Genomic DNA, 26,068 nt, shown 5'->3' with positions numbered 1-26,068 from the left:
CTCAGAGACAAGATGCTGGAAGAGGTTAGAGCTTTGTGTTTAAGACCGGAAATAGAGAAACAGAATTTTGACCATTATGATTGAGATTCTAGGAATCTTGAGGAACCCTTTTGGTTGGCCATATCCTATCCTCCATGCACATGAGACAAAGAAAACGAGAAGGAGCAATTGTTGTATGTCTGGTAGATGGGTAGAGGTGGTACACTGATACTCCATTCGATTCGTATACACAAAGGAAGGCATCTTCTAGCTCTGCTTATATTTGTAAGTTCCTCTTTCTTGGGTGGTGGTATCCTTTGCCTTATCCTTCATTACCACGTCCTAGTAGAGTATTAAGGAATAGACATAGCATATACTGTGTTGCCTAGAATCTGGTGCATGATAAATATTCAGCTAACAGTGGTTATTATTGCTAATGTTCTTTTGTGCTTATTCTGTTCTCTTTCCTCCACTAGGCTCTTAGGGCCCTGAAATATGCTCTACAGCCTGCAGTAGAGGATGTTTCTGTGACCTGGGAATTGCCTGCTAAATTGTCTGCTAAAATGCTTTCGCCAGAACAGACTGTCCTCTATAAGGGCCAGAGGTTAATCGTCTATGCCCTTTTGAGCGGGACCATGCCTGTGAGTTCCTATTCTTGTGTGTTCTTCTCATCAGAGTAGCTACTTCCCTAAACTCTGCTCTGGACAATTTTCTTAAAACTGGTGAATCTCATCAAGAGATCACAGTACTTGCCAGGTGGAGCCAGCCTACCCCCCTGCTTCATAATTTCAGGTTTCTGATTCTCTGAGCTGCCTGGTTCCTAGTCAGATGTTTTAATGCATTGCGTTGGGGAGTGGCCTCAGTTGTGACCTTCTCTTGATGTCCTCTCCCTTCCATCATGTCTACTTGTCTCTACTTTGTAGCCAGCAGAGGCAACAGGAGAAGTCTACCTCAAGTACACATTCCAGGGCAAGAGTTTCGACAATAGGGTGACATTTTCTCTACAGCCCAAGCCTGATGACAAGTGAGAATTCAGTTTTGCTTTGCTACTTTCTTTCTCTTTCCCTCTCTTCTTTCCTCCCCCCTCCCTCCTTTCTTTTTTTTAATCTCTGCCATCATTGAGAAGGTTGGTTTCTTTCTTTTAATTTGGGGGGCTCAGTTGTGTCCCTACAATCATAATCACTTCACCTTTCTAACCCATTCAAGTCTTATTTCTCCCTTTATCTGCCTTTTTCCTCTCTCTATCTGCCTTTTTCCTCTCTCTATCAATGCTAACTTCCGAGGGCCCTGAGTAACTGGCACATGAGTGCGCTTCCCTAAATCATGGGAGTGTTTCTCTTTCAGCTTCACCATTCATCGCCTTGCTGCCAAGTCCTTTCTCCACGCCAAGGACATGGGCTTCAGGGATACCCCAGCTAATGATAAAAAAGATGTGCTGAAAATCAGCATTGATTGTGGAGTCATTAGCTCCCAGACAGCCTTCGTTGCCGTCAGTAAGAATTCCAACAAGCCAGTTCAGGGGCCTCTGGCTTGCAGGGACATTCCAAGGCCAGTTCTTTTGGGTGCAGCTTCAGTGATGCCAAAATGCTGTTCAGGTGGTGAGTTTTACCTCCTTGGAACATATGTCAATTAAGGGGCCCTGGGTATCTAAGCACATCATTTGAAGTAAAAGCCTGGGATGTTGAATTTTTCCCCTGTCCCTCCAATCTAGGATTTCTTGCTGGTACGGTGCCTTTCTAGGAAACTAGAAAATATTCCATAGGCAAGGATATTTTAAATAATCCCAGAGCAGGGAAAAAAAAATAAGGACAATTGAAACAGAAAGTGCACATAAACATCGAGTACTCAAACTGTCTAAATCTGAAGCTGATCTTATTGATAATTTGATGGTTAGTGATTATACAGATGGCTGATGGTAGTGATCTAGGAGTGTTAGGGAATGGGTGTCCCAGGTCAAAGCCAAGCATGCTTGAGAATAGATGGGAGGGGCTTGAAGGTTAGTGTCAGGTGGAGAAATGCACTGGGCAGGATTCTGTGGCTGGAGGGAAAAGTGTGATGTGAGTTGTAGAGGCAGGCTTCAAGGCGAGCCCAGAGTTTCGTTGAGAAAACTGTGTGTATAATTGTATCATTTATTTAAACTAGAGTAACAAAAGTACAGGAGCAAGTTTAGAAGGTAGCATGTTGAATTATTTTTGAGCATTTTGAACTTGAGATCCCTATGGAATATGCACATGAAGATGTCCAGTAGAAAAACCAATAGATGGGTTTGGTGTTCAGAGGAGAGCTCAGGGATAAAGATACACATCTGGCAACATTTAACATCTGAGTCATAAAATCAGGAGAATAGATGAGATTATTCATGGGGCAGGTACAGAGCGAGATGGAAGGGGGATGAGACTGAAACACTGAAGAAAACCCAGCCTCTAGGGGCGGGTAGCAGAGGGTTCCCCAAACCATAATAAAAAGGAATGAAGTAGGAAGCGAAGAAACGAGTGCATATTCAAAATAAAGGAAACGATGATATAACAAAGGAAGTTATCAGAGTATCAGCTACTGCAGAGAAGTCAAAGTAAAAACTTGAAAGGGGATGCTGGGTGTGCTATTCAAGAAGTTCTTGCTAATGTGAACAAGAGCAATTTCATTGGCTTAGATCAGGGAAGAATCCATATTACAGAATGTTCAAGAGAAAGGTGGTAAATGAATGTATAGACACTTTTGGTAAACATTGAGCTGAAAAGAGGAATAGAAAGTGGTAAATATAGAAGCTGTAGAGTTGGAGTGGATTTTTGGTATTTAATGTATCTCTTTAAAATTTCAGAATCAGAGAGATTTGAAGATGTTGTAACACCGGTAGGAGAGTGTCAGCAGAGAGGGCTGACATTTTGGGGGAGGAGAAAGGGGTAGTTAATTGAGATAGGTGTTTGAGGAAGAGAAAAAAAATGCCCAGAAAATATGGTGGCTGAGGCAGACACGGATAGGAGGGCAAGTGTCCTACATTTTCAGGGCCCTTTGCCCATAGCAGAGAGCAGTAGGGTCTCAGTCTTTATGTCTGTGTTGGTGTTTTTCAGCTCCTCCAAGGTCCGTGTGCCTTCGAGGTGTATCTCTGGCCACACGGACTAATCATTACAAGGGTATGTCAAATCAGCAGGGTATGTCACATCAGCAGGATGGCTGCAAACCTTGTGGGCCCATGATTAACAAGGACCTGTGTGCTCTAGGTAAGCATCTTTCCAGGGACTTTTTCTCACCCATGTTTGTCTGTCACCTGTGTAGGACTAGACAAAGCCCACACTTTTGGTCATAGACTAAAGAAGATGTGCATGGTTCTCGAAGAGCCCTCTCTTCAGATGGAAGGGGCTTGTTGTCCCACCCAGAGTACCAACTTGGAAACTCACTGTACAGGTGAGGTGGGCCTCAGTTCTCTTCTTGGAGCTGCGGTACTGAAGAGCTTATCTTCCACGTTCTACTTCCTTTGGCTTTCTTTAGGTAGGAGGTAATCTGTTTGAAAAGTGTCAGGCAGAGGGTGAGATTTGTCCTGTCTGTGTTGGCCAGAGTCGGCCTTGGGTTAGGCTACAGTATAGGACCCCACATCCTAGCCAGTGGAGTCTGGGGTAAGCTCTGGTTAAACATACCCATGTTGTCATCTCAGCTCATCCAGTTGGCCTGCAGGCCGGGGCCCTTCCCCTGCAGACCTCTGCTGCTGCCCTGTCTGGGTCTCCTGCCACATGGGTCAGCCTTTTACAAGTTGGGTTTGAAAAGAGATCTTCCTGATGCTGGCTAATGACTTTTGTTCTGTCACCAAAGGGTGTTCCTTGGTCATTACCTTGTGTTCTGAACAGCTGGGCTTCTCGTGTACAGGACAGATTGAGTCAAAGGACATTTTATCACCAAGAAGTACCCTTTCTACTAAAATTGGCTTAAAGGCAACTTCTTTCTAGTCTTTAGTTTTTGTAGCCAGAGTTTGTGGTATACAGTTGTTTAATCACTTAAGCATCTTACTTGCCACTTACCCTCTACTTATTCATTCTCTTTAGGTTGCTAGTCAAAGAGAGGGCTTCGGGGGTGCCTGGGTGGTTCGGTTGGTTAACTGTCCGCCTTCGGCTCAGGTCATGATCCCAGTGTCCTGGGATCGGGTCCCACATTGGGCTCTCTGCTGAGCAGGGAGCCTGCTTCTCCCTCTGCCCCTCCCTCTTGCTCGTGCAGTCCCTTACTCTCTCTTTCTTGCTCTCAAATAAATAAAATCTTAAAAAAAAAAAAAAAGAGAGAGAGGGCTTCAAGAAGACAGATCTCTGTCTTCTCAATTATTGTGGTGTTTTAGGTAAACTAAGTCGCTCTCCAGAGCCTTAGCTCCCTCAGCTACACAACTACTCACCTCACAGGGCTGTCATGAGAAAATTCTTAATGTTAGTCACAGAGTAGCTTCTCTCTTTGTGATTGTTCCCTAGACCTTCCTCACTTAGAATATTCCAGCTTTGACCGTCGTCTCCTAGGAATCCTGTTACCCAAGTAGAGATAAAAATTATCCAGGAGTGTTAAGCTTCTGGTTTTTGTGAACTTATAGCAACTGCTTCTTGTAGGGAGTCGACAAAGAGCCTTCAAGGTACTTCGAGTTCTTCCTTATGCATGGAGCATTATTGGCTCCAATTTCCAGAGAAGGCTGAGATTCCCATTGGTTACATACTGTTGGATTTTGAGCATTAGCCAAACTGAGATTCAGATGAAGACTGTTGAAATTCAGACCCTTAGATTTTTTTCCCCCCATTAGAATAGAATTGTTTCTCTAGTTATGTTTTTTCTTGCCTGCTAATTTCTCACTTGCTCTAAGTACATCATCATATGTGATAGAGACACAGATATGTAACACCTTCTATGTGGTCTCTAAGTAATTGTCAAATCGACAGGATTAGACACTAGACTACTCTTCGAGGTACATTGCTGATTGCCTTCTTTATATCTGCTTTCTTTTGAAATTTTTTAAAATTAAAATTCCAGCTGTATTGGTCTGGAATTTTTAAAATATGTGTCAAGTTTTCAGGCCCATTAAATAGGACTGGATACAACTAAGCAGCATTATCATTTCCTTGTTGCTAAATTTTTAAGTGCCACTCCCTTAGAGTTAGTCTGTCACTCAGGTGGCTGACGATGTCACAGAGAAAACACAGGGGAAGGACTATAACAGGTAGGATCTGGTTCACATTGCTATAGCCTGTCTCTGAAGTCAGATCCGTCTTTCTCAGGCATGCTAAGGGCTCAGTACCTCCATCATTTCTCATCCTCTTTTTTCTTCCCCAAAGTCTTTGGAGAAAATCATCTTGTGCAGCTGATCTCCCTCCAGAATGCAGATGGTTCCTGGTGCCTGGATGAAAATCTGGCTGGGATCCTAGGTAAAAGTTTGGAAGACTTACAGGCTGCAGTCCCTGTCAAGGTAAGATTCAGAGAAGAAAAAGGAGGGCGCATGTTTTTGAGGGGTTGGGGTCAGTAAGATTTGGGGTGAATCATGGCTCATCTGAGAAAGGAGGATAGAGGAGGACATAAACTAAATTAATTTCTAATAAACAGAGGTTGGAGGTTTTTCTTGGTATGTTAGACCAGAAAGAACAAGGAACCAATAACCTGGTTGGTGGGAGTTGATGGATACAAAGGGAAGGCAAGCATCCTCTTCACTTTATATTCCCTGCCAATCATCTAGTATTTTTTGAGCCATTAGTCTGTGCCAGAACTGTGGTAAGCACTTAACATCCACTTACTTTTTCATTACCATAATAAGGTAAATCCTACTCACGTTGCTGTTTATAGAGAACTATAACAATGGTTCTGAGTTTAGCCAGCCAGTCAGTGGCAGAGCTGGATTCAATACTAGAACTGTCTTCAAGACCCATGTCGCTTCTCTTCAAAATAAAGGATTTGGTCCGCAAATTAGCAAAATTTCACTGAAGTTAGAATAGGTGAGGATTAATAGGGATGATCTAGTTTATTTCAAACGTGTTTGAGTATGCTGATGAGGACAGATTACATTCCACAGTCGCAAGGTAACTGACCAAATCTTCTAATTGAGAAATTGTTAAATATGGACAGAATGCTAAAAGCCTGAAATACGGGTGTCATTCTGAATTTTTTAAACGTGAAAGGTGGTTAAATAAACCTCAGAAATCCTTTAACTGCCTCATCCACTATAGTATCCACTAGTCCTGTGACTCTTGAGCACTTGAAATATGGCTAATGCAAATGAGGAGCCAAATTATTTTTAAAAATTTTTTAATAAACATATATTATTAGCCCCAGGGGTACAGGTCTGTGAATTGCCAGGTTTGCACACTTCACAGCACTCACCATAGCACATACCCTCCCCAATGTCCATAACCCCACCCCCTTCTCCCAACACCCCTCCCCCCAGCCCCCTCAGTTTGTTTTGTGAGATTAAGAGTCTTTTATGGTTTGTCTCCCTCTCGATCCCATCTTGCTTCATTTATTCTTTTCCTACCCCCCAAATCCCCCACGTTGCATCTCCACTTCCTCTTATAAGGGGGATCATATGATAGTTGTCTTTCTCTGATGGACTTACTCCGCTAAGCATAATACCCTCTAGTTCATCCACACTGTCGCAAATGGCAAGATTTCATTTCTTTTGATGGCTGCATAGTATTCCATTGTATATAATACCACATCTTCTTTATCCATTCATCTGTTGATGGACATCTAAGTTCTTTCATATTTCAGCTATTGTGGACGTTGCTGCTATAAACATTTGGGTACACGTGCCCCTTCGGATCACTACGTTTGTATCTTTAGGGTAAATACCCAGTAGTACAATTGCTGGCTCATAGGGTAGCTCTATTTTCAACCTTTTGAAGAGCCTCCATGAGTGTTGCAACAGCTCACCCACCAACAGTGTAGGAGGGTTCCCCTTTCAAGGAGCCAAATTCTTAATTGAATTAAAATGTGCTATGAATTGTGAAACACATGCTGATTTCACTTATGTGAAAACTTAATGTAAAAAAAAAAGAATGTAAATATTCTCAATCATTATTTTTATATTGATTACATGTTAAAATGATATTTTGAATATATTAGGTTAAGAACAACATGTTAGTAAAATAATGGTACCTGTTTATTTTTACTTTTCTACATGTGGCTACTAGGATATTTTAGATTATATGTGTGTCTAGCATTATATATCTGTTGAAAAATACTTTTCTAGAACAAATAATTAGAAGTATAATTTATCAAGTTGAAGAAGATACAAGAATCATGACATTCTAATTGGTTTCATTGGGAAACCAATGACAGGTCAAACTAATATTTCTTTCTCTTTTTTTTTCAATTAATTTATTTTTTAACATTTCCTTCTTTGTTAATGGCAACTGGGCCAGTAAATCTAGAGAGTCAGGAACATCAGTGTACCTGAATTTCAGTAAGGAGTTGAATTTTCTTAAATGATGAGTGTATGGACTGAGAACAAACTCGTTGAAAATTCATTGCGCTGAGTAGTGAATTTATTCAAACCTCACACAGATTTTTAGAGCCACCGGACTCTGAATTCTCTGGAGGTTTATATTTTCAGTGAAGATTTAGATCCCATTCTTTCACATTTGTAGATTTGCCAAAACTGGGAAATCAAGTATTGAGAAAATTGAGATCCCAAAAGGCCTTGAACAATGAAAGACTTACAATATTTTGTGGGGGAAAAAAATAAAACCCAAACAATACAACTTACTGGGAATCAAAATACTGCTTTTGGTTCTAAATCCTCTCTATATAAGTAGAGATTAGAAGCACAATGGCTTAAGAACCGTTGCACATGGGGATTTGAGGTGACTACAAACTTCAGAGGACCAGGCCGTGTGATTACAGGATCAGTGGAAGACAGCAGGCTTGTCAGAAGAGCTGTGCTTGTTGCATATTTTGGGCTGTAGTCATAGAAATTCACGAGTACACTCACCTCCAGATATGACTGTTTAAGGAGATATATGTTAAAAACCACTGTCATGCTTGTTTCTAGACTAGAGCAAGCATGAGGATTCTTACTGCTTTGACATGAGCAGTCCTCTTAAGAAAAAATTAAAGGAATTGAGAATTTTAAAAAATTTATTTATTTATTTACTTATTTATTAAAGACAGAGGGAATGTGCGTGCTTGCGCATCCTAGCTTGAGCTGGGGGGGGGTGGGGCAGAGGAAGAGGGAAACGCAGACTTCCTGCTGAGCCGGGAGCCTGATGAGAGACTCGATCCCAGGACCCTGGGATCTTCACCAGAGCCAGAGGCAGATGCTTAATTGACTGAGCCACCCAGGTGCCCCAGGAATTGAGAATTTTGATTGAAACAGGACTCCTCGGGGCGCCTGGGTGGCTCAGTGGGTTAAAGTCACTGCCTTCGGCTCGGGTTATGATCCTAGGGTCCTGGGATCGAGCCCCGCATCAGGCCCTCTGCTCAGCGGGGAGCCTGCTTCCTCCTCTCTCTGCCTGCCTTTCTGCCTACTTGTGATCTCTGTCTGTCAAATAAATAAATAAAATCTTTAAAAAAAAAGAAAGAAAAGAAACAGGACTCCTCAGAGAGGACTTGATAGCTGTTTCCAAGGTTTAAGGGTCATGATAAAAAAGAACAATTTCTCTTGATCTGTTGACTCTAAAATCTGAAACTGGGACCATGGGTGAAAACTCACAGGAGACTGTTTTCCATTCTGTGGCCGAGACTCTCTCTTGAGTGACATGAGCAGAATGACTTGAATCAGCATATTGGGCCTCAAGTTCCAGCTGTGTCATTTGCAAGAAAGCTAACTTTCGGCAAATCATTTCACTTTTGTGTGAACCAGTTTTCTCTCTTAAGAATTTCATTTCTTTTGATGGCTGCATAGTATTCCATCAAAAGAAATGAAATCTTGCCATTTGCAACAACATGGATGGAACTAGAGCGTATCATGCTTAGCGAAATAAGTCAAGCAGAGAAAGACAACTATCATATGATCTCCCTGATATGAGGAAGTGGTGATGCTACAAGGGGGCTTAAGTGGGTAGGAGAAGAATAAATGAAACAAGATGGGATTGGGAGGGAGACAAACCATAAGTGACTCTTAATCTCGCAAAACAGACTGAGGGTTGCTGGGGGGAGGGGGGTTGAGAGAAGGGGGGTGGGATTATGGACATTGGGGAGGGTATGTGCTTTGGTGAGTGCTGTGAAGTGTGTAAACCTGGCGATTCACAGACCTGTACCCCTGGGGATAAAAATATATGTTTATAAAAAATAAAAAAATTAAAAAAAAAGAATGTCATTATTGATAATTCCTCTTTTTTTTTTTTTTTTTTTTTTTTTTTTAGCAAAGATTCGAATAAAAATACATCATAAAATATAAAGCAGTTGGGCACGTGGTTCTTTCCTTATAACTTGGTAGTCCTTGTTGGGGATGTCGTAGGAGTTTTAAGCACCGTCCTGATGGTTACACTGGATTTAAAATTTAAGACTTTGTCTTTGTCTGTTGTACAGGATGCCAGTTCCTTAAGCTGGGCCACAGTCCTGGCAGTGGTCTGGCTGCATTCGAACGCTATGCAAATGAAGGGTGAGTGGGAACTTCTGGAAAAGAAGGCCAGAGACTGGATTCACATCCATGCAGGTAGGAGTGCAGTTCTAAAACCACATCTCCTTCCTTCCTTAGGGAGCTAGTCTCCTTCCCTTGCACAGAGCCTCCGGGCCTGCTAGCAGGTGACTGGGGAGGTTCTCATAGTCCCCTCCCCTGACCTTTTCTGGTCTCCCGGATAGACCTCTCCTTGGCAGGATGGGGGTGCCATCTTACATTATGGGGGTGGGGAGGTGAGTGTGGAAAGGGACGTGGATGGGGAGTGTGGATTGGGAGAAGGACATGCACGAGGTGGCGTTTGTTCTCCTCACTGTCTCAGTACTATACTGAGTAGAGGACTGGACAGGAGCTCTCAGTCCTTGGGGGTTTATTATATCACTGATGTTGAGTATTTCTGGGACCTGAGAAGATGAAAGGGAATCTGGGCAGTAGGAGGAGTGAAGTCAGGGGTGTGGAAGAAAGACAGGAGCAGGAGTCAGGGAGATAAACAGAAAGGCATCGGGGAGACTGGGAGAAGAGTGTTTACTCTCGCTGTGGTTCCTCAGCCCTACTTCTTGTTTTCTCCTCCTAACAGCCTCCATCATGCAAGAGCTTGTGAAAGCTGCTATCGCTTTGATCAAGTCATCCGTGGACCCCGCCATCTTTGGCATCTGAGGAGACTGTCCAGAAATACAAGTGCCTCTCTCATGCTACTGCCCTTTCCTTCATGCTCTCCTGCAATGGTGTATTTTTGTATTTTACCCCTGTCCTATCAGTTTCTGGCCATAAAAGCGAGGGATGCCCACCCCACCTTTCCTCTCCAGGTTCCCTTTGGGTAGGGTGATTTTCTTTCCCTGGCATGTACTGTCAGCCCAGTGTCAGTGGTCCTAGAACCTGTTTCCTTTCTTGGAGGGATTTAAAGGATTCATCGGCAGTAACATTCCTCCCGGGTTTCCCAGAGTGACCACATGAAAACAGGTGGGGTGGATGCCACACTGAAGGGTACAGCCCTGATATTAGGGCTGCAGGATAAGGGAATGCTGTGCGTTACAATCATCTGTGCCTTTTGATCTTACATACTTATCAGGACCAGTCAGGAGAGCTATCCAATTTTCTACTGGGGGAGGTTGAAAGCCAACATCGGGATCAATACAGCCTCGAGATCGAGATCACAGAGCAAGAGAGACTCTGGAGATCCACTGTGAGAGATGGCACTGGTGATGGCCTTCTTGGTTGATTCTGCTTGGATTTTGCTAGCCAATACAGTGCCTTCCCTCTCACTGCCTAAGGGACAGGATTGAATCACACCTGTTGGGAGACAGATGTTTCTCCTGAATTGTAAGGAGATGACAATGAGATCTTTAGTCCTGGCCTGAACCCATGAGGCCTCTATGTTAGGCTTTGATCTGTAATGAAGGGAAAAGTGGATTTAAAGGCAGTTTTGCCTGAGACCTGAGCCTGGTTCATTGAGCTCATGAGGAAGAAAGGAACTCCCCATGATTGTTTCTGACCTTTGTCCTATATACTCTATCCTAGTGGAAATGCGCTGTCACCCAAAATACTATTGTATCAATATTAAAATGATTATATCTACACTTCATTTTCTTGTATCTGATCTTTTGTACATTTAGAATCTGCATTGGTTTTATTATCCCTCATTTTCCCTCCCAATTTTGCTGACCCCTACACCATTCATACCATGTCCTGTTCCTGCGTCTTCTGTTGTAGGCTGATTTTTTGTCCTACATGAGGCAAGTCAAGGACACTGGCCAGAAAACCACTGTTAGAATCCTGACAACACACTTAAATAGTTATGTAATAATGGATACATGATTTAACCTCCTGGGAGCTTAGTGTCCTTATCTGTAAAAGCGGGACTTCACTAGAACTCCATTATCACTTTCATCTAGAATACTCAAGAATTCTGAGTAGAACCTGAATATCTCTTCACTCAGGTGGAGAATGGCCTAGACTTGAGTTCTTTTGAGCTGCTCAGTGAACATTAGGGAGGTTGGCCTGACTTGCATAGTGGAAAATGACTTCCCAGGACTTTCTTCTGAGTCTATTTATGGCTGAGAGTGACTGGGGGAATAGGGCTGTGGCATCACCTGGAAGCTTCCTAGAAATGCAGAGTCTTAGGCAACCCCAAGAACTACTGTAGCAAAGTCTGCCTTTTAACAAGGTCTCTGGGTAATTTATGCACACATTAAAGTTTGAGGGCTTAGTCTTTAGGCTTGTATCCACGGCTGCCCTCTGGATAGGTCCTATACGTGCTATGACAAAAAACAGCTTCCTAAAGACCATGCAACTTTTAGAGCTATCTTGGACTCACAAAGGCCCTTTACATTGATCATACAGATTTTTTTTTTAAAGACTTTATCTATTTATTTGACAGAGAAATAGAGCCAGAGAGCACAAGGGGAGGGGATGGCAGAGGGAGAGGGAGAAGCAGGCTCCCCACTGATCAGGGAACCCAACTCAGGTCCTGATCCTAGGGGCCTCGGATCACGACCTGAATGGAAAGCAGATACCCAACCATCTGAGTCACCCAGGTGCCCTATACGGATCATTTTTTATTACATTTATTGTTCCTTCCCTTTTTTGTACCCTTCAGCTTGCAGACTAGCCTAGGTCCTGGGGCTTCTAGAATAAAACACCTTAACAACAAAAGCAGCTTTCCATTTGTCTTCTTTAAAATGCAGAACCAAGGATCGTTTTAAAGTAGCATGATTATATATTTCCATTCGGGCTCACATGATAGAATGTTGTGCCAACTGTAAACTCCTCACATTCAAACAAGCGTCGGTCTTCATCATCAACAAGTATGTTTTGGCACATTTATTGAAGCCCACTGTCAAGACTGGTGCCTCATGTTTTTGGAAAATAAGAAGCACCATCTGTACTTTCAGGAACCGATGTTCCGGGCAAGAAGCCCAGGAGAAAAGCTGAGCTCAGCTCCCATTGGTCATCCATACCCCACAGCTCTTTCCTGGCTGCAGAGACTTGGCCACGAGGAGGATGGCAGATAGCACTGCCTCGAGGTTCTCCCACTCACACTGAGCCCAGTACCTCTACCCTGCTCCACATACACTTTTTTTTTTTTTTTTAATTTATTTATTTGACAGAGAGACACAGTGAGAAAGGGAGCATAAGCCGGGGGAGTGAGAAAGGGAGAAGCAGGCTTCCCTGCTGAGCAAGGAGCCGTATGTGGCACTCGATCCTAGGATCCTGAGATCATGACTTGAGCTGAAGGCAGATGCTTAATGATTGAACCACCCAGGGGCCCCTGAACATACACTTATTAATGAAGCCTGGTGCCGATCTTCCCTAGTTCCAGCACGGTCACACTGGGGATCATTAGCATGTGCTGTTCCACTCCCAGATCAGCCGTTGCTTCCTTAAAAACTGGCCATGTGTTTCTAGTATCTGATTGACCCAGATACTGATTGGAAGAAAAAAAAAAAACAAAACAAGAAAAACCTCATGCAATGAGCTAGCTCCATGCGTTGATTCTCCTTTCGGCTTCATTGGTTTTCTGCTCATGTATTGTGATGTTCTCTTGTTAGGTGGACATTTAGGATTACTAGATCTTCTTGGAGAATTCACCCTTTCATCACTGTGTAATCCCTGTATCTTTGATGGTTTTCCTTGTTCTGAAATCTGCTTTGTCTGAAATGAGTATAGCCACTCCAGCTTTCTTTTGGTTAACATCAGCACGGTATGTGTTTCTCTAACCCTTTATGTTTAACCTATGTCCCTCTTTATATTCAAAGTAGGTTTCCTGTAGACAGTGTATACATGGGTCTCTCTTTTCTTTTTATCTGCTCTGATAATCTCTATCTTTTAATTGATGTATTTATTCACATTTAAAGCAATGATTAATGTAATTGGATTTATATCTACCATGTTTAACTATTTTCTATTTGTCACCTTTGTTCTTAATTTTTCCCCCCATCTTATTTTGCCTTTTCTGGTTTGAATTAAGCATTTTGTGTGATTTCCTTTTATCTCCACTCTTGACCTATCGATTATATTTCTTAATTTATTTAATTGCCACCTTAGAATTTGCAATGGCCATTTGAAACCAACTTGAAGTCCATCATCAGTAACTATTACCACTTTATGTGTAGTGCACACACTGTATCAGAGGTTTCCTAATCCCCCCTCCCACTCTCTGTGGCATTGCTGACATTCATTTCTCTTACCCATGCATTACGGTTACCAATGCTTTGTTATTATTATTGCTTTAAAATTTATCTTTTAAATCAATTTTAAATCAATTAAGAATGAGAAAGGATTATTTCACTTTATTTACTTCCCAACACTCTTTCTTTTTTATGTTGATATGAATTTCTGACCTATATCATTTTCCTTCTTCCTGAAGGATCCCTTTAAACATTTCTTGCAGGACAGGTATGGTGGAAACGGGTTCCTTCAATTTTTGTTTGGGAAAGTTTATAATTCTTTACTTTTGAGGGGAGATTTTGTTGGAAGAATTTTCTATCTTGTATTTGAAGCATTTCAACACTTTAAATAATTTCACTCCACTCTTTTCTTGCTTGTATAGTTTTTGACAAGAAATCTGCTATACTTATCTTTTTTTCTTCCTCTTGCTCCTCCTTCCCCTCCGCCTCCTCTTCTCTTTTTCTTTTTCTTCTTCTTCCTCCTCTTTCTTTTCCTCTTCTTTTTTAATGGATAAGGTGTTTTCCCCCACTCTGTTTTTTTTTTTTTTCAAGATTTTCTCTTCATCTTTGGGTTTTCTTTCTCTATAGGATTTCTTTTTCCCTTTTGGAAGGATGCTCTACTGCATCTTCTAGGATATCTGTGGCTTGCTAAACTTTTATTCTTTCTGAATCTTGACCTACTTGTCAGCTTAAGCCATGGAAACTGGATACTGTAGTTTGCTTGGCATATGGGGCTATATCTCAGATGCTGCTAGATTAGTGATTTCTCTGCAGTACCTGTCTGCTCTCTCTGATCCAGGAGCTGTTCCAGTATCCTAGCCTGCTGGGGATCCCTGAACCATATCCTGGCAGTTTACAGGCCTTGCTAATGGGAGTGGGACCAGATGGGAGTATGAGCAATGACTCAGGAATGGCTGATGACTGAGGACACCAAATCATTCAAAAAATTCCAGGGGTTCAAGTCCCTGGTATTTCTATCATTCCCATCTCTCTGCCACCAAAAATGCAGAAAATATGAGTTAGTTCTGGTATTAATTACTTTAACTCCTCATTTAGGTCGATCACATTTCTTTCATAGACACCATTAAACTGTCAAGAATCAAGCAAAGAAATTGGGCACTTTCCCACTGAGAGAAAAAAAGAAAAAAGGAAAGAAAGAAAGAATGAAAGAGCAGCCTAAGAAATTTTTTACCCCTTAACTAGCCATCATCCTGCTCTTTTCCATTATGATTCATAGTCTAATTCTTCCCCAGAGTTTTTACAGTAAGAGGGGAAATTTCATTTGACCATTCCCCCTCAGACCCCAGTTCTACCAGCAAACAATGAAGCACCTGTCACTGGACCAAGAATGCCTAGACTTGGCCCTATGATTATTTATAATAAAAAAAACCTTCTGGACTTATATTCCTGGAGTAGAAGGAAAAGGAGTTAAACAAGGCAGGTGGTTTTCTCTGATTAAAACAAGGATGATTTCAATATAAGGCAAATTTCCTTACAAATACACCATAGTGTGACAGCTGTCTTGTGAAATCTCTACTGAACTTTCTGGGACTCATTCCCTATGAAACAGAACATGAGCTGAATGAGCTTCTCTCTCTAGCTCTCTCCCTCCCTCTCATAGTGTAAGGCCATAATCTTGTACAAGATTAAAACAGTAATGACTTTAAGGCTATACATAAGCCTCCTCTAAATCTCTAGAATGAGGGGTGCCTGGGTTGCTCAGTGGGTTTAGCCTCTGCCTTTGGCTTGGGTCATGATCTCAGGCTCCTGGGGTCAAGCCCCGCATCAGGCTCTCTGTTCAGCTGGGAGCCTGCTTTCCCCCCACCCCTGCCTGCTGCTCTGTCTACTTGTGATCTCTCTCTGTCAAATAAATAAATGAAAATTTTAAAAAAGATTAAAAAATAAATAAATCTCTAGAATAAGTCTACTAATAATTCTCCTCTGATGCAAGTTCAGCTGCTGTTTGTAGGGAGTCATTTTTGGAAGCAGGAGTGATACAGTGGAAAGAGGGCTAAGTCTGGGAATGCCTGGGCTCTCCTACCGTGTAACTTTAGGACAGTTATGGTTGCTCTGAGTTCCAATGTCCTGATTTGTAAAATGTGTCTCATCAGGGTGACCTTATAACGTGTTCTTGAGAGAATTAATTAAAACAACATAAAAGTGACCTGGTAAACAATCACAAAAGTGAGGTGATGTTAGTTATGAATGAGTATTTGAAAGTCAGAATTAGTTATGAACATATTTTTATAATTCAAAAGGAAGAGTTATATTATCCTGGGTTTGTGATACAACTCTACCATTAACCAACTTTATTACTTTGATTAAACTGCTTATCTCCTTTGCAGTTGAATTTCCTACTAGAAATGGGGGAAATAATACTACCTGCCTAACGGATTTCTAGTGAGAACTAAAAGAGATAATACGTGTAGGGCATGCAACACAGTTCTGGCATGTAACAAATGCACAAGAAATGCTAGCTATTATTAAAATTGTGGTCTAAAAATAAAATAAAAGTGTTCTATTCACTAAGACATCTCAACAGGCCACTCTCATCTGTCTGTGAGAACCTGTCTGTGCAGCATCTGGACTCCCTCCATGACCTATGTTTCTCATTTCTTAAAAATGTTTTCCCAACAGTCTTGGTATTACAATAGTTACTTCTGTAACCACCGTGGTCATATAGTAATTTCTTTCTTTTTTTTAAATTTTATTTTATTTTTTCAGTGTTCCAAGATTCATTGTTTATGTACCACACCCAGTGCTCCATGCAATATGTGCTCTCTTTAATACCCACCATCAGGCTCAACTGTCCCCCGACTCCCTCCCATCCAAAACCCTCAGTTTGTTTCTTAGAGTCCATAGTCTCTCATGGTTCCTCTCCCTCTCTGATTTCCCCCTATTCACTTTTCCCTTCCTTCTCCTAATGTCCTCTATGTTATTCCTTATGTTCCACAAGTAAGTGAAACCATATGATAATTGACTCTCTCTGCTTGACTTATTTCACTCAGAATAATCTCCTCCAGTCCTGTCCATGTTGATATAAAAGTTGGGTATTCATCCTTTCTGATGGAGGCATAATATTCCATTGTATATATGGACCAAATATTCTTCATCCATTCATCTGTTGAAAGGCATCTTGGCTCTTTCCACAGTTTGACGACTATGACCATTGCTGCTATGAACAATGGGGTCCGCCATGACCAAGTGGGATTTATTCCTGGGATGCAAGGGTGGTTCAACATTCTCAAGTCAATCAATATGATAAGACAAATCAATAAGAGAAGAGAGAAGAACCACATGGTCCTCTAAAATGAGGACCATTTACAGAAAAATCATTTGACAAGATAGAGCATCTGTTCCTGATTAAAATCTTCAAAATACAGGGATAGAAGGAATATTCCTCAACTTCATAAAATCTATCTATGAAAAACCCACAGCAAATATCATTCTCAATTGGGAAAAAGTGACAGCCCTTCATTTAAGATCAGGAACATAAGGATGCCCACTCACACCACTCTTGTTCAACATAGTATTAGAAGTTCTAGCAACAGCAACCAGACAACAAAAAGAAATAAAAGGTATTCAAATTGGCAAAGAAAAAGTCAAACTCTCTCTCTTCGCAGATGACATGATACTTTACATGGAAAACCCAAAACACTCCACCCCTAAACTACTAGAACTCATACAGCAATACCAAAATGTGGCAGGATACAAAAGCAATGCACAGAAATCAGTTGCTTTCTTATACACTACAATGAAAAAACAGAAAGGGAAATTAGAGAATCTATTCCATTTACTATAGCACCAAGAACCATAAGATACCTGGGAATAAACCTAACCAAAGAAGTAAAGGTCTGTACTCGAATAACTACACCACACTCATGAAAGAGACTGAAGAAGACACAAAAAGTTGGAAAAGCATTCCATGCTCTTGGATAGGAAGAATAAACATTGTTAAAATGTCTATATTGCAATCAAGATAAAGAGTCATATTGATATGAATACAATAATGGTAGGAGATCTTAACACGCCTCTCTCAGAAATAGACAGATCATCCAAGCAGAAAATCAATAAAGACACAAGAGCATTGAATGACACATTGGACCAGATGGGCCTCATAGATATATACAGAACATTCCACCCTAAAGCAACAGAATACTCATTCTTCTCAAGTGCACATGGAACCTTCTCAAGAATAGACCACATACTGGGTCACAAATCAGGACTCAACCAATACCAAAAGACTGAGATTATTCCCTGCATATTCTCTGATCACAATGCTTTGAAACTGGAGCTCAATCACAAGGAAAAGTTCAGAAGGAACTCAAACACCTGGAATCTAATGGCCAGCTTGTTTAAGAATGCTTGGATCAACCAGGAGATCAAAGTAGAACTGAAACAATTCATGGAAACCAATGAGAATGAAGACACTTCGGTCCCAAACCTATGGGATACAGCAAAGGCGGTCCTAAGGGGGAAAATACATAGCCATCCAAGCCTCCCTCAAAAAAATTGAAAAATCCAGAACACAGCACCTTTCTCTACACTTTAAAGAACTGGAGAATCAACAACAAATCAAACCAACTCCACACATAAGAAGGGAAATAAGATTAGAGCAGAGATCAATGAGGTAGAAACCAGAGATACAGTAGAACGTATCAATGAAACTAGAAGCTGTTTTTTAGAAAGAAATAATAAGATCGACAAACCATTGGCCACACTAATCCAAAAGAAAAGAGAAAGCTCAAATTCATAAAATTATGAATGAAAAGGGAGAGATCACAACTAACACCAAGGAAGTAGAAACAATCATCAGGAGTTATTATCAACAGTTATATGCCAATAAGTTAAGCAACCTACATGAAATGGATGCATTCCTTGAAAACTGTAAAATCCCAAAATTGAACCAGGAAGAAACTGACAACCTGAATAGACCGATATCAAGTAACGAGATTGAAGCAGTGATCAAAAACCTCCCAAAAAACAAGAGCCCAGGACCTGACGGATTCCCTGGGGAATTCTACCAAACTTTCAAAGAAGAAATAACACCTATTCTACTGAAGCTGTTTCAAAAAATTGAAGAAGAAGGAAAACTTCCAGATTCTTTTTATGAAGCCAGCATTACCCTGATCCCCAAACCAGGCAAAGAACCCACCAGAAAGGAGAATTTCAGACAAATATCACTGATGAATATGGATGCTTAGATTCTCAACAAGATCCTAGCCAACAGGATCCAACAGCACATTAAAAAGATTATCCACCATGACCAGGTGGGGTCCATCCCTGGGTTAGAATGGTGATTTAACATTCGCAAATCAATCAATGTGATAGAACAAATCAATAAGAGAAGAGAGAAGAACCACATGGTCCTCTCAATTGATGCAGAAAAAGCATTTGACAAAATCCAGCATCTGTGTCTGATTAAAACGCTTCAAAGTATAGGGATAGAGGGGACATTCCTGAACTTCATCAAATCTATCTATGAAAGACCCACAGCAAATATCATCCTCAATGGGAAAAAGCTCACAGGCTTTCCATTGAGATTAGGAACACGACAAGGATGCCCACTCTCACCACTCTTGTTCAACATAGTATTAGAATTTCTAGCAACAGCAATCAGACAACAAAGAGAAATAAAATGTATCCAAATTGGTAATGAAGACGTCAAACTCTCTCTCTTTGCAGATGACATGATTCTTTATATGGAAAACCTAAAAGACTCCACCCCCAAACTAGAACTCATACAGCAATTCAGTAATGTGGCAGGATACAAAGTCAAGGTACAGAAATCAGTGGCTTTCTTATACACTAACAATGAAAATACAGAAAGGGAAATTAGAGAATCGATTCCATTTATTATACAACCAAGAACCATAAGATACCTAGGAATAAACCTAACCAAAGAGGTAAAGGATCTGTACTCGAGGAACTACAGAACACTCATGAAAGAAATTGAGGAAGATACAAAAAGATGGAAGACCATTCCATGCTCTTGGATCGGAAGAATAAACATTGTTAAAATGTCTCTACTGCCTAGAGCAATCTATACTTTTAATGCCGTTCCGATCAAAATCCCACCAGTATTTTTCAAAGAACTGGAGCAAATAATCTTAAAATTTGTATGGAATCATAAGGGACCTCGAATCGCTAAGGAAATGTTGAAAAACAAAAACAAAACCAGGGTCATCACATTACCTGATTTCAAGCTTTACTACAAAGCTGTGATCACCAAGACAGCATGGTACTGGCATAAAAACAGACACATGGACCTGTGGAACAGAGTAGAGAGGCTATATATGGACCCTCAACTCTATGGTCAAATAATCTTCGACAAAACGAAAAAATATACAGTGGAAAAAAGACAGTCTCTTCAATAAATGGTGGTGTGAAAACTGGACAGCTATATGTAGAAGAATGAAACTCGAGCATTCTCTTACACTGTACACAAAGATAAACTCAAAATGGATAAAAGACCTCATCGTGAGACAGGAATCCATCAGAATCCTGGAGGAGAACATAGGCAGTAACCTCTTCGATATCAGCCACAGCAACTTCTTTCAAGATATGTCTCCAAAGGCAAAGGAAACAAAATGAACTTTTGGGACTTCACCAAAATCAAAAGTTTCTGCACAGCAAAGGAGACAGTCAACAAAACAAAGAGGCAACCCGCAGAATGGGAGAAGATATTTGCAAATGACAGTAGAGACAAAAGGTTAATATCCAGGATCTATAAAGAACTCCTGAACTCAACACATACAAAACAGACAATCATATAAAAAAATGGGCAAAAGATATGAACAGATACTTCTCCAATGAAGACATACAAATAGCTATCAGACACATGAAGAAATGTTCATCATCACTAGCCCTCAGGGAGATTCAAATTAAAACCACCTTGAGATACCACCTTACACCAGTTAGAATGGCCAAAATTAGCAAGACAGGAAATAACCTGTGTTGGAGAGGATGTGGAAAAAGGGGAACCCTCTTACACTGTTGGTGGGAATGCAAGTTGGTGCAGCCACTTTGGAGAACAGTGTAGAGATTCCTTAAGAAATTAAAAATAGAGCTTCCCTATGACCCTGCAGTTGCACCACTGGATATTTACCCCAAAGATACAGATATAGTGAAAAGAAGGGCCATCTGTACCCCAATGTTCATAGCAGCAATGACCACGGTCACCAAACTGTTGAAACAATCAAGATGCCCTTCAACGGATGAATGGATTATGAAGTTGTGGTCCATATACACTATGGAGTATTATGCCTCCATCAGAAAGGATGAATACCCAACTTTTGTATCAACATGGATGGGACTGCAAGAGATTATGCTGAGTGAAATAAGTCAAGCAGAGAGAGTCAACTATCTTTTGGTTTCACTTATGTGTGGAGCATAACAAATAACAAGGAGCACATAGGGAGATGGAGAGGATATGGGAGTTGAGGGAAATTGGAAGGGGAGGTGAACCATGAGAGACTATGGACTCTGAAAAACAACCTGAGGGTTTTGAAGGGGCGGGGGTGGGAGGTGGGACATTGGAGGAGTCAGGTGGTGGGTAGAAAGGGGGGTACGCATTTCATGGAGCACTGGGTGTGGTGCAAAAGCAATGTATTCTGTTATGCTGAAAAGAAATTAAAACAAACAAACAAACAAACAAACAAAAAATTTGCTATCCTGGGGTGCCTGGGTGGCTCAGTGCATTAAAGCCTCTGCCTTCGGCTCGGGTCATGATCCCAGGGTCCTTGGATTGAGCCCCACATTGGGCTCTCTCCTCAGCAGGGAGCCTGCACCCCCCTCTCTCTTTCTGCCTGCCTTTCTGCCTACTTGTAATCTCTGTCTGTCAAATAAATAAATAAAATCTTTTTTAAAAAATGTCTATATAGTCTACAGCAATCTATATTTTCAATGCCATCCCCATCGAAATTCCACTGGCATTTTTCAAAGTGCTGGAACAAACAATCCTAAAATTTATATGGAACCAGAAAAGACCTTGAATTGCTAAAAAAAAATGTTGAAAAAGAAAAACAAAACTGGGGGCATCACGTTGCCTGATTTCAAGCTTGACTACAAAGCTGTGATCACCAAGATAGCATGGCATGGTACTGGCACAAAAAGAGACACAAAGACCAGTGGAACAGAGTAGAGAGCCCAGATATGGACCCTCAATTCTATGGTCAAATAATGTTCAACAAAGCAGGAAAAAATATACAGTGGAAAGAAGACAGTCTCTTCAATAAATAGTGCTGAGAAAATTGGACAGCTATACGTAGAAGAATGACTTGACCATTCTTTTACTCCATACACAAAGATAAACTCGAAATGGATAAAAGACCTCAATATGAGGCAGGAATCTATCAAAATCATAGAGGAGGGACGCCTGGGTGGCTCAGTTGGTTAAGCGGCTTGGCTCAGATCATGACCCTGGCGTCCTGGGATCGAGTCCCACATTGGGCTCCTTGATAGGCAGGGAGCCTGCTTCTCCCTCTGCCTCTGCCTGCCACTCTGTCTGCCTGTGCTTTCTCTCTCTCTCTCTGATAAAAAAAAAAATCATATCTTTGAAAAAGATGGATGGTACTTTGATAGGAATTGCATTAAATGTGTAGATTGCTTTAGGTAGCATAGACATTTTCACAATATTTATTCTTCCAATCCAGGAACATGGAACATTTTTCCATTTCTTTGTGTCTTCCTCAATTTCTTTCATGAGTACTTTATAGTTTTCTGAGTATAGATTCTGTGTCTCTTTGGTTAGGTTTATTCCTAGGTATCTTATAGTTTTGGGTGCAATTGTAAATGGGATTGACTCTTTAATTTCCCTTTCTTCTGTCTTGCTGTTGGTGTAGAGAAATGCAACTGATTTCTGTGCATTGATTTTATATCCTGACACTTTACTGAATTCCTGTATAAGTTCTAGCAGTTTTGGAGTGGAGTCTTTTGGGTTTTCCACATATAGTATCATATCATCTGCGAAGAGTGATAATTTGACTTCTTCTTTGCCGATTTGGATGCCTTTAATTTCCTTTTGTTGTCTATTGCTGAGGCTAGGACCTCTAGTACTATGTTGAATAGCAGTGGTGATAATGGACATCCCTGCCGTGTTCCTGACCTTAGCGGAAAAGCTTTCAGTTTTTCTCCATTGAGAATGATATTTGCGGTGGGTTTTTCATAGATGGCTTTGATGATATTGAGGTATGTGCCCTCTATCCCTACACTTTGAAGAGTTTTGATCAGGAAGGGATGCTGTACTTTGTCAAATGCTTTTTCAGCATCTATTGAGAGTATCATATGGTTCTTGTTCTTTCTTTTATTGATGTGTTGTATCACATTGACTGATTTGCGGATGTTGAACCAACCTTGCAGCCCTGGAATAAATCCCACTTGGTCGTGGTGAATAATCCTTTTAATGTACTGTTGAATCCTATTGGCTAGTATTTTGTTGAGTATTTTCGCATCAGTGTTCATCAAGGATATTGGTCTATAGTTCTCTTTTTTGGTGGGATCCTTGTCTGGTTTTGGGATCAAGGTGATGCTGGCCTCATAAAATGAGTTTGGAAGTTTTCCTTCCATTTCTATTTTTTGGAACAGCTTTAGGAGAATAGGAATTAGTTCTTCTTTAAATGTTTGGTAGAATTCCCCTGGGAAGCCGTCTGGCCCTGGGCTTTTGTTTGTTTGGAGATTTTTAATGACTGTTTCAATCTCCTTACTGGTTATGGGTCTGTTCAGGCTTTCTATTTCTTCCTGGTTCAGTTGTGGTAGTTTATATGTTTCAAGGAATGCATCCATTTCTTCCAGATTGTCAAATTTATTGCCGTAGAGTTGCTCATAGTATGTTCTTATAATAGTTTGTATTTCTTTGGTGTTAGTTGTGATCTCTCCTCTTTCATTCATGATTTTATTTATTTGGGTCCTTTCCCTTTTCTTTTTGATAAGTCGGGCCAGGGGTTTATCAATTTTATTAATTCTTTCAAAGAACCAGCTCCTACTTTTGTTGATTTGTTCTATTGTTTTTTTGGTTTCTCTTTCATTGATTTCTGCTCTGATCTTTATGATTTCTCTTCTCCTGCTAGGCTTAGGGTTTCTTTCTTGTTCTTTCTCCAGCTCCTTTAGGTGTAGGGTTAGATTGTGTACCTGAGACCTTTCTTGTTTCTTGAGAAAGGCTTGTACCGCTATATATTTTCCTCTCAGGACTGCCTTTGTTGTGTCCCACAGATTTTGAACCGTTGTATTTTCATTATCATTTGTTTCCATGATTTTTTTCAATTCTTCTTTAATTTCCCAGTTGACCCATTCATTCTTTAGAAGGATGCTGTTTAGTCTCCATGTATTTTGATTCTTTTCAAACTTCTTTTTGTGGTTGAGTTCTAGCTTTAGAGCATTGTGGTCTGAAAATATGCAGGGAATGATCCCAATCTTTTGATACCGGTTGAGTCCTGATTTAGGACCAAGGATGTGATCTATTCTGGAGAATGTTCCATGTGCACTAGAGAAGAATGTGTATTCTGTTGCTTTGGGATGAAATGTTCTGAATATATCTGTGATGTCCATCTGGTCCAGTGTGTCGTTTAAGGCCTTTATTTCCTTGCTGATCTTTTGCTTGGATGATCTGTCCATTTCAGTGAGGGGAGTGTTAAAGTCCCCTACTATTATTGTATTATTGTTGATGTATTTCTTTGATTTTGTTATTAATTGGTTTATATAGTTGGCTGCTCCCACGTTGGGGGCATAGATATTTAAAATTGTTAAATCTTCTTGTTGGACAGAACCTTTGAGTATGATATAGTGTCCTTCCTCATCTCTTATTATAGTCTTTGGCTTAAAATCTAATTGATCTGATATAAGGATTGCCACTCCTGCTTTCTTCTGATGTCCATTAGCATGGTAAATTCTTTTCCACCCCCTCACTTTAAATCTGGAGGTGTCTTCGGGCTTAAAATGAGTTTCTTGGAGGCAACATATAGATGGGTTTTGTTTTTTTATCCATTCTGATACCCTGTGTCTTTTGACAGGGGCATTTAGCCCATTAACATTCAGGGTAACTATTGAGAGATATGAATTTAGTGCCATTGTTTTGCCTGTAAGGTGACTGTTACTGTATATGGTCTCTGTTCCTTTCTGATCTACCACTTGTAGGCTCTCTCTTTGCTTAGAGGACCCCTTTCAAGATTTCCTGTAGAGCTGGTTTGGTGTTTGCAAATTCTTTCAGTTGTTGTTTGTCCTGGAAGCTTTTAATCTCTCCTTCTATTTTCAATGATAGCCTAGCTGGATATAGTATTCTGGGCTGCATGTTTTTCTCATTTAGTGCTCTGAAAATATCATGCCAGCTCTTTCTGGCCTGCCAGGTCTCTGTGGATAAGTCAGATGCCAATCTAATATTTTTACTATTGTATGTTACAGACTTCTTTTCCCGGGCTGCTTTCAGGATTTTCTCTTTGTCACTGAGACTTGTAAATTTTACTATTAGGTGACGGGGTGTGGGCCTATTCTTATTGATTTTGAGGGGCGTTCTCTGAACCTCCTGAATTTTGATGCTCGTTCCCTTTGCCATATTGGGGAAATTCTCCCCAATAATTCTCTCTAGTATACCTTCTGCTCCCCTCTCTCTTTCTTCTTCTTCTGGAATCCCAATTATTCTAATGTTGTTTCGTCTTATGGTGTCACTTATCTCTCGAATTTTCCCCTCGTGGTCCAGTAGCTGTTTGTCCCTCTTTTGCTCAGCTTCTTTATTCTCTGTCATTTGGTCTTCTATATCACTAATTCTTTCTTCTGCCTCATTTATCCTAGCAGTGAGAGCCTCCATTTTTGATTGCACCTCATTAATAGCTTTTTTGATTTCAACTTGGTTAGATTTTAGTTCTTTTATTTCTCCAGAAAGTGCTTTTATATCTCTCGAGAGGGTTTCTCTAATATCTTCCATGCCTTTTTCGAGCCCGGCTAGAACCTTGAGAATTGTCATTCTGAACTCTAGATCTGACATATTACCAATGTCTGTATTGATTAGGTCCCTAGCCTTCGGTACTGCCTCTTGTTCTTTTTTTTGTGTTGAATTTTTCCGTCTTGTCATTTTGTCCTGAGAACATAATATGAAGGGGCAAGTAAAATACTAAAAGGGTGGCAACAACCCCAGGAAAGTATGCTTTAACCAAATTAGAAGAGATCCCAAATCGTGACGGGGGAGAAAGGGGATAAAAAGAGGTTCAAAAAGGAAGAAAGGAAAAAAAAAGAAAAAAGAAAAAAGAGAAAAAGAAAAAAAAGAAAGTAAAGAATTAAAAAAAAAAGAAAACACCTAAGAAAAATATAAAAAAGAAAAAATATATATATTAGATAAACTAGTAAAAAATCGTTAAAAAAGAAAAAGGTA

At 40.6% G+C, this 26,068-nt stretch overlaps 1 protein-coding gene across 13 annotated transcripts in view; it reads left to right on the top strand.

Annotated features, from left to right (window-relative positions):
• VWA5A (von Willebrand factor A domain containing 5A) overlaps positions 1-11,126 on the top strand; it is a 29,042-nt gene extending 17,916 nt beyond the window's left edge. For 11 of the 13 annotated variants that reach the window (XM_045080396.1, XM_004750129.3, XM_004750133.3 and 8 more), the window contains 8 exons: positions 456-620; positions 903-1,003; positions 1,324-1,577; positions 3,048-3,110; positions 3,253-3,381; positions 5,274-5,404; positions 9,457-9,583; positions 10,122-11,126. In XM_045080396.1, coding sequence (XP_044936331.1) covers positions 456-620; positions 903-1,003; positions 1,324-1,577; positions 3,048-3,110; positions 3,253-3,381; positions 5,274-5,404; positions 9,457-9,583; positions 10,122-10,201 — 1,050 coding nt within the window. In that variant the 3' untranslated portion in view covers positions 10,202-11,126. Of the gene's footprint in view, positions 1-455; positions 621-902; positions 1,004-1,323; positions 1,578-3,047; positions 3,198-3,252; positions 3,382-5,273; positions 5,405-9,456; positions 9,584-10,121 lie in introns of all 13 variants that reach the window. The other 2 variants (XM_045080401.1, XM_045080402.1) reach the window with 2 other exon arrangements.
• The last annotated feature ends 14,942 nt before the right edge of the window (positions 11,127-26,068 follow it).

The sequence above is a fragment of the Mustela putorius genome, unplaced genomic scaffold (assembly GCF_011764305.1).
Source record: "Mustela putorius furo isolate JIRA1106 unplaced genomic scaffold, ASM1176430v1.1 tig00000460_pilon_pilon_pilon, whole genome shotgun sequence".
NCBI classification, from domain to species: Eukaryota; Metazoa; Chordata; class Mammalia; order Carnivora; family Mustelidae; genus Mustela; species Mustela putorius.
Note: the sequence above shows the minus strand (reverse complement) of the source record. Positions and strands in the feature narration are given on the sequence as shown.